The 9457-nt window shown below is 34.4% G+C and overlaps 1 protein-coding gene and 1 pseudogene across 1 annotated transcript; one reads left to right on the top strand and one right to left on the bottom strand.

Moving 5' to 3' along the window:
• Nucleotides 1-716: 716 nt before the first annotated feature.
• Nucleotides 717-1803, bottom strand: LOC126598666 (uncharacterized). Its single transcript, XM_050265025.1, has one exon. The coding sequence runs from the start codon at nt 1512-1514 to the stop codon at nt 903-905; it is 612 nt and encodes a 203-aa protein (XP_050120982.1). The 5' UTR covers nt 1515-1803; the 3' UTR covers nt 717-902.
• A 5976-nt stretch (nt 1804-7779) lies between these two features.
• LOC126599098 (uncharacterized protein C24H6.02c-like) lies at nt 7780-8309 on the top strand (annotated as a pseudogene).
• The last annotated feature ends 1148 nt before the right edge of the window (nt 8310-9457 follow it).

Genomic DNA, 9457 nt, shown 5'->3' on the forward strand with positions numbered 1-9457 from the left:
AAGCATAATGATCATTGGGTGGTGAAAAATCATGTGGATGTGAGAGCGTTGCATTATAGCGACAAAGTGAAGAGAAGACCTAGGGCTTGGTGGAGCACCATATAAAGAAAAGCATGGGCAAAAGAGAAGGCCCCAACAACTTCAATCAAAAAGCAAAGATTATTCAATCTCTCTCAAAGAGCAAACCTCTCAAAGAAAGCAAGCTTTCCACAAAGCATTTCAAAGAGAAGAAGTACATTCCTTGTCTAAATCTCTCTCAAATCAAATATTATCGGTGGAGAAGTACCATACTTTCTCCACTCTCTCAAAATCAAAGCAAGCCTTCTTTGGCAAAGCAACAGATTACATTTGCTTTCTCTTGTTAATTTGTTATGTAGCTTTCCACTAATAATTTCCTCTACTAAGTATTTGAATACAATTTCTCTCTTCGAATGAGCTTCATACTCTAAGTTAGTTTCCTACATACAAGTAAATGTGAACTCCTTAGCATTCAATGCAAAAAAGTTCAAGGTTGAGCCTCCACACTCAACGACATAATCTTTTGGTTAGAAGTCAAATAGGTGTGATATTTCAATGCTTGAAACCCGTCTACTAGCGGCCTCTAGTGGTGGCACACCCTCATTCCCACGATCTACACCTATATATGTTCAATTCTGGGGTGGAACATAATTTAATTGATTTCGATCAACAGTACCAACAAAAACCAAAACCAGCGATTAAAAGAGTCGTATTATATGCTAGAAACTCAAAGTCTAGACATCTTCATTAACAATTTGAAATCATGATACAAGAGAAAGAAAAGAAAAACAAGACTATATGTTTGGCCAAGAAAACAAAAAGAACTTAAGACTATATAACACAAACAGGAGTTATAAAGAACAATATTGTTGCTACGATTCCAGCTAAATATCTAGTAATATTCCATCTTTCTTAGATGAAGCATTTCTACTACTACTCGACAGGCTCCACTGATCGGAAAATCCCAAACCTGAAACCGAACCACCACTCCCACATTTAGCCACAGTCCTTACACTCTCAATCAATTCCTGAGTCCGACCCTTTTGAGCCAAAATCTCCAACAGGTGCTCTGGACTGATCACCAGCTTCACCTTCCAAAAACTGACGTTATTGTACTTCGAAAATGCCTCGGTGTAAGACCTCTTCATCATTCCATGGTAATCAAGCGACATTCTGTAGGGCGCAGCAAGTGAACAAGTTGGTATGCTGTTTGACCGAACATGGCCTTCCCTCACAATCTGGGCGCTGCCCAAGTGACGACCACTTTGGCTGTTGAGAGGGAGAAGATAGTAATTTTGTCCTGCCAGAAGATCATCATGGTGAGAGAGTGGTTTCCAGAAAAGATCATGGCTTCTGAAAATTCCATGGCCTGGAAATTCCTTCGTGATCAAGCCTACAGTGATTGGCACATAAAATTCCATTATCCCACCATTTGATGTTGTCACTTGAACTACCCCATCTGCATCTCCCAAACCTCCAAACAAGCAATTGCCCATTTATTAAAAATCCCTAACTAAAACCTTTGTGCTCTTGTTGTAGTTATAACTTATAGGCAGCTTATGCCTAGTGACCGGATGTTTGGAGGGTATAAAAGAGAGGGAAAGTTATGGAGGGAGAGATCTATTCGTCGGTGGGATTCTTCTTGGGAGCTTTTCTCAACCAAACAGAGAATATTAAAAACAAGAAAACTAAAGGATATACAGAAAGGAAATGTAGTGTGACAAAAGAAGGCCACTACTGTGGTCACAGTGTATATAACATGTGTTTTATATGGTACGGTGATGCAAGAAATGGTTGGAAAATGGAAATAGTTGGTAGTTTGGGTCCATATAATATAAACGGAGCATTCATGATTGAAAAGTGATTATTCTGGTCACTTTTGTTTTGTAATTCTTGTTTATTACTGGTTTTAAATTGTATTAGTTAGAGAAGAACCAGTAATAAAAATGAGCATAATGTGCAGGAAGAAAACAAATTGATTTTCAGTCAATAAATCCATTAACCACCTTTTTCACTTTCTCTTTTCAGAAATAGTAAAGAAAAACTAAAGACCCCAATGTCATATTTACAGAAAAAAAATATTGGTAAAGAGCAAAACCCTAGCTAGGATTCTCATCATTCACTCGTTGTTTAAAGTGAAAGTGGCAATTTGACCAGTCCCACCATATGTGAATATGCCTTTAAAATAAGGGTCACTACCATTCTTTTTGTCTCTTACCGCCTCAAGAAGACAGAAAGAAAGAGAACTGGGAAACTACGGAAATTCAGGCAGACAGATTGGCGGCATTTTTGTCCAAAAACAAAAAAAAAAGAAAAAAGAAAAAGAAAAAAGAGAGTGGTCGCATTTGGATTTGGTTTTCCAAGGAAACATTGGCATGGCATGATTATATTATGCAATCATTAGGCGAGATGATAAAACAATTTCCAATTTTTCACCACTAAGTTGATGTTTCATGGAATCTTATGCACTCACGATGCACCATGGTCAGTTATACATAATTATCTTTTATTTTTTTATTTCACGGAACAAGTAACGTGATAAATGTAATAAAAAAAATAAACATATAATTATTTACAACCGATTACACTAAAATTTTTCTCTTTAGCATAATATGTCACACCTCAAAAAGGGGCACGTAACAATGTCACGCTCTATTAGTAACGCAATACTATAGTGTTAAAATCCAACACTATAGCACTACATTCCTAATAGAACGTAAGGCTATTTGAGGGGAATAAAATAATTTATTTTTAAACAGTACGGAAACGAAAATCATTTTGGTAAAACGAAGAATAAAATGGCAACTGAATTTGGATAAAATTTTTACATAGGAAAAGAAATTCACAATCTATAACAAAACCAAAGAGTTTAAGGTAATTATCATACTAAACCAACTCTTTAGTACGATTTAGAACGTACAAAGTGCTAAGTTTGGCTACAAAAGATTCCTTCGAGACGGTAGGGGAATCAAGCATATGTACGAACCAAAAACCTGTGGAAAGTCAATGAGCGACTAAGAAGTTGACAATTGACAAACAACGCTTGTCCCAACTTTAGTTCAAATCGTCTATTTATAGGTGCACGGGTCCTATAATAAAGTAGGGGTGAACATCACAAATGTTCATCGTTCCCCCTCAGGGAATCCACCCCATCTAGGTTTGAAAATAGTATACGACATTATATATACTATAGGAAAATGTTTGATGCACAACAAAAGCTTTGTTTAGTTTTTAAAATAGATTGTATGCTCACACAATTTCCTTTTAAAAAGAAAACAAGAATCCCTATAAATCGCTACATACATGATGATCGGTCTAATGACCAACTACCCCCTTACCTGGACCAACTCTGAACGAATATACTTATGGTAAGGTGTAACGGGAGTGTTCTTTAATGTTCTACCTTTAGATATCCTAGTACCTCTCCTAGAAAGGTAACGGTACTAATCCCTTCATAGTAGCCCCTCTAGAGGTTTAGGGGATCGAAACCCAAAGCGGTCGCTATGCCCTTTTCACTCTCAAGTCATCACTTTAATTTGTAGCATAAAACAATCATGCATATCATGATATAAAACAAAATCATTTTTCCTCATGGTTCTATCACAGCAAAATATATGCAACTTTCACAAGTATTCGTATATTTTCATATACATACATGCACAAAATTCCATAACTAGGGTAAGTGAGGATTCTCCTACCTAGTCTCCAAGCCAAGCAATATTCCTCATAACTAGGGTAAGTGAGAATTCTCCTACCTAGCCTCCCTAGTTCAACAATTACAAAATGTCACTATATGTCCATATATAATGACTAAACTTTATTCTCATAACAACAACTATATCTAAAAGGGACCTTCACTTCACCAGAATAAAATTTTGTATTTGAACTTTTTATTATTTCAAATAGGTCCCCAAACTTTTGATAATTTCACTTTGACCCCTAAACTTTTGGTAATTCACAAAATTACCCCAAAACAGAAACTATTTTCACAGTTCAGTCCCTAGTATGAAACTAGTGACTTTGAGGTCTGTTTTCCAAAAAATTCAACATATCTTTCAAGCCAAAACACAATCCATCAATAGTACAACTCTCTTCTTCCATACAAACGTCCTTTAAGGACCAAATTTGATGAATTTCGAGTCAAACATCAATTTTCTCTAAATCTCATCCATATGAAACTTGTACAAAATCCCAGAAATCTGATCATATGTAAATCTTTACCTTAATGTCTCAGAAATCGTTGTCCAGACATCAAATAGGCTTCAAAGCCCTCAATTCCAAAGCTAAATCATCATATTTCTTCCACTCTCTTTTCTTTCTAAACTCTATATCTCTCTCTCTCCCCATACACACACACACACACATATACATATACACGTACACAGATCATACGCATGCAATAAATGCATGGCTTCCTGCCAACATATGTTTCCTAATATCTAACCAAAAAGGAATGAAATGCAGGCTCTCTATTTATAGTAGAAATAGGCGGTGTCAAACTTGCTTCCAACTGGATGATTTTACGGCCGAAGATGACTAAGGCATTGTATGTACTAGGTGTCAAATGCATAGCTAATATGCATGACAAGTCCAAGCCCATAGCCTTGCAAAATCAGCACAATAGAGTGCTTACTAATCACCCATTTCTTTGGGTCCAATCATCAGTTCACATGTGGTTAATTCCATCACTTGTGGCTGCCATGTGTCATTGACACATTGGTCCAACATGAAATTATCTTAAAATTTCATTCAAGTTCCGAAAAGTAATATGAAGGATGTTACAAACTTGTAATGACGTCCACTTTCATCTTTTTACCTCAAAATAATCTTTGAACTCAAGTAAAATTATCACCGATTTAAAATGAAATATAAATTGTAAAATTCGAAAACACTTCAAAGTTCATAACAACACTTTCTAAGCACTTTAAAATTTCGGGTCTCACATAGCATGTAGATAAAAGTTATTGCAACTAAGTTTGAAGCATCAATTTTCCTTTCTATTTATTCAAGAGCACCAAAAGTAAAACATTAGATTTCTTCCATTCTCACTTCATGCAAGGATTGTTTCAAGCACCGTCGTCCATCTTGTTGCTGAATTGACACCATTCCCTGCCTCGCTCTGAATTCTCAGGAGCATTTCCTCCACTAGTATCTTCTTGGATACCAATTCTTGAAGCTGTTGCTTTGTTATAATCAATTTAATACTCTTTGAACATCTTTTCACCATCCATGCTCCTTGAATAAGAAAAATAATAACCAGGGAAATCGTCCCTTATTATATCCTCAACAATCATAGGCCTTCGGTGCTCCAAAGCGTCGCCCCGGTTCTTCACAATGCGCAAGAGTAAGAATTTATTAGTTAGTTTATGTGGGAATTTAATTAAAGATTTGATTTGATTTTATATTAGGGTATATTTGGTATTTTTCACATTAGGGCTTTTTTAGGTTTAGGCCTTTGTAAATATTATTTGTAATATAGTTTGAGAAGTGGTTAGTTAGAGTATAGTCTCTTTCGGTTATGTAGTCGTCTCGTTAAATTTTTGTAGTGTTTCTTTTCTTTTCACTTACATTCGTATGTAGTCGATTCGTTCTTCAATTTGTTAGTCTGTTCATTACGCGTATTTTGATTTTCAACAAGTGAACTACATCAATGTTTAGTATATGAAAAGGTTTGTTAGTTATAAATTGTGATGAACAAGTAGTGCTACCTTTCTGTTACAAAAGGGTACATAAGTTAGTTTTCGTACAGTGGATTGAGAAATTAATTAAATTGGAGAAGTATTTCAAAAGGGTTCAGAAAATTGTGGGCAGATATGCTAGCATCTGTTGGGCTCTCCAATATGAATTTTTTTTTAGGAAAACTAATGAAAAGGACTTGAAAACTTTGAGTTTTAATGATAAGGACAAAATAAAGGGTAAAGTGAATAGTACCAGGATTGACTTTTTAGTGTAAAAATGTGGTTTTTCGTTAAAGTGAACAGTACCGGGTGCTTTTCGTTAAAGTTCCTTTTTTTTTCCGTCCTGCTTTTGTGAACGAAGAGCCGGTTTTGTTGAAGCAAGTTTTATATGGTAATTTTTATTTGAAATTACTTTTAAAATAACTGAAAGCATTTTTAGAGAAATGTTTTTGGATTTTCAAAAGTATTTGACATCCTTTATACAAGAATCATCAGTTATGTGCTTCTTTCAGGAAGCACTTTAAGTGTTTTTCTAGGATTTACTTGTATTTTTACTAAGAATTGGTTCCAAAAACATTTTCACCAAAAACGCTTTCAGCCATTTTAGAAGCACTTCTAAATGAGCTCATATAGTCTTGTGGTAATCCACGTAAAACTAATCCTCTGAACAATTAATACCTAAGAATGGTAGGCTCCAACATGAGAGAGCGTTATGTTATCCCTACAATGTACAAGATATTTTTATCTTCAATTAGGGATTGTTTAGGTGTGTCAAAGTCCAAATATGTAGAATTATTAGAATTGTGTAATTGTATTGATATCACAAAATATATTTATATTCAAATCAGTGACTTGACTTACAAGAAACTTAAGCTTACAGGGATAACAATACCAAAACCTAGCCCAATAAGAAAAAAATCCTAACCGGATTCTCTTGCACTAATAGTTTCAACCCCCAAAGGTACCAAAAGAAAATTTGATGAATTTAGTGTTCTTATCATTTCTCTTAGGAAGGAATGGGTTTGGAATAAACAACTCTCATTTATTAATACGGTTATCCAATCAAAACAAACCGTTTGGGCTGGTTTGGTATTGGTGTGCTTTGAAAAAAAAATTGTTTCTGCTGTGCTATGAGAATAAACTCATTTTTGCTGCTTCATGTTTTCAATTTTTTTTCACCAAAACTGTGATAAAAGTTGTTTTTTAAGTGTTTACTAAACACATTTTTGAGCTCAGCTTTTTTTTATACCCACTTTTTATAAAAGCACATCAGTATCAAATCAGTACTTAACCAAACCAAAATAATTGGTTTAGTCTGTAGGTTAGATTTTTATAAATCGTGGTTAACCATAAAATTATATATTTTAGTATTTTACTCTGCATATTAGATTGATGAGATATAGAAGTTTAAAACTTTTAGTTGAGTATGAGATTAGGTTATTTGACGTTATGAGAGGTTAACAGTTTTTTGATGATGAATTTTTTTTGGGAAATTTTATTGAAATCCATGCAACCTCTTTTTACACCCAACTTAAAATTTTGAATGTTAATTGTCTATTTTACCCTATTGCATAATTACTATTAAGTACAAAATGAAATTAATAATAAATCTCAAATTTATCAATAAACCCAAATACTATAATTAAACCCTACGTTCATTCCATTTCTTTTGCGGAAGATTGCTAATCAAGAAAAGAAAAAGAAATGTGATGGTGGAAAATATATAGGAAACTCAGAAATTTTTCATCAAGTAGATGGCTATTGTTTACTCTTTTATTGATGGTGTTCGGACATATCCGCGTTACTTGTTTGTTTCGCACAAAACACAGAAATGGACACCCATAGTATCTGATAATGCTATCATCAATTTAGACACAGAAAACTATTCTTGTTTTTGTATACTAACTTGAATTTGTTGATCTATTTCCATCAAAGTCCTCCGTTTGTTTCTCCCTTTATGCTGAAGAACGTGTTGGTTTAGCCCGTCATTTATACGTTCTCCATGGATTTCTTTTAAAGATAAATATTTTCATGCTTAAACTGTATACTATTCCGTTTAACTTTTTCTTGTTTTTGTTCATACAAATTGTTGGCGGCAGATCAATTTGTTCCTTCTGCAAGTTCTATACTCAGAAGATATGGATTTGACAAAAGAGATCTTCAGGCACAAACAAATCCAACTAATCTGGTTAATGAGGATTTGGCAAATCTTGAAGATGCCAGTTCGAAACCGAATAATGATGCGAACACTATCAACAGTTCCGATACCAAATTTTCTGCTTCTTCCGAGCAGAAAATATCCCCAAGGCATGACCTGGCCATGCTTTTTACCTGCACTGTCTGTGAAACAAGATCCATGAAGACGTGCAGTAGAGAATCATACGAGAAAGGTGTGGTGGTAGCTTGCTGTGGCAGGTGTAACAATCTCCACCATTGCTGATCATCTCGGGTATTTTGGAAAACCATCCAACGTTGAGCAATTTCTGGCTGCCTGTGGGAAATAGGTGAAGAAAGGTTCTGCTGATACGTTGAATCTGACTCTCGAAGACATAGCCGGAATAAAACCTCAGGGTTGAACTTAAGCAATTTGAATAGTTTCAGAAGCTTCATGGCATGTAGATTAGAGTTTTCTTTTAGACGAATATGCTTCTGTGTTCGGCGTTAACCCTTATGTAGTATTATTTGAATTTTATTTTGATTTGGTGGTGGTGTTTTTTGATCAAATACAAGAAAAGCAACCCATATATGTATAATTTGATTTTGATTGGTGTTGTTATAATTGAATTAGGCTTATGGGGTATATTAGGAATTAAATTTGGGTTTAAAGAGATATTAATAGTTTAGTTAAAAATCAAATGGGTGCAAAAAGTAAGTTGGATGTATAAATAGGTTAGATAGGTTTAAATAAAATTTCCTTTTTTTTTTTATAAAATTATAGGTTTACATAGCTTTATTACCATTTACAACATAGCACTGAATTTTTCATTTAATAGTAAATGCATGTTAAACCACAAATCGAACCATCTATTTTAAGCCGTTATGGTTTGGTTGTGGTTTGAAATTTAGGCAAACCAAAGTGTGCGGCTTGGTTCGTAATATGGACCGAAAACCGAAGCCATTGTAAAAATCACATTCTAACACCTCCCTTCGCCAACGTTCTAGGTAGTCAGTCATGACATTCCTGTTTCGCAAATTATCTCACACCTTGACCTTGCTGTGAAGAAAGTTAATGTTTTACCATAGGGATGTGTTATTCACATATTTCTTTTTACTTTTCATACATCTCTTGCTAAATTCTGTTATTTGATATTCTTCAATTCATCCGATTCGAAGGCCTAAAATTAAAATGATGTATAAGAAATAAAAAGAAATTTATAAATATCACCCTCTTTTACCATAAAAATAATTAACAATGTGAAAAGTAACCTAATTTACGTATAAATCCGTACAATACACAGTGTCTTCTATTACCAATATAAAATTCATTCTCTAACCCTCTAACTCGTTATACCCCTTATACACTTTGGTGGTGACTGTTGACTCCAATATTACACGCCACTGTGAGCGTCCCAAAATCGTGACCGTGAAAAGTAGTTTTCTTATTTTCAAAACCCTGAAAAGTATTTTAATTCTGACTTTTTCTTTTTCAAGCCACATAACTTAAGGAGATGTATTTACTCAGTGAGAATTCTCACTGGATCATTTTTGTGAGGATTTCGAGAATCCTTCAATCATATTTATCGTTTATCGTGCGATTATTT

Source organism: Malus sylvestris, chromosome 14 (genome assembly GCF_916048215.2).
Source record: "Malus sylvestris chromosome 14, drMalSylv7.2, whole genome shotgun sequence".
Lineage (NCBI taxonomy): Eukaryota > Viridiplantae > Streptophyta > Magnoliopsida > Rosales > Rosaceae > Malus > Malus sylvestris.

Bases quoted from the DNA above. Each gene is read 5' to 3' on its own strand.
- LOC126598666 (XM_050265025.1), bottom strand. From the start codon at position 1,514: ATGGGCAATTGCTTGTTTGGAGGTTTGGGAGATGCAGATGGGGTAGTT.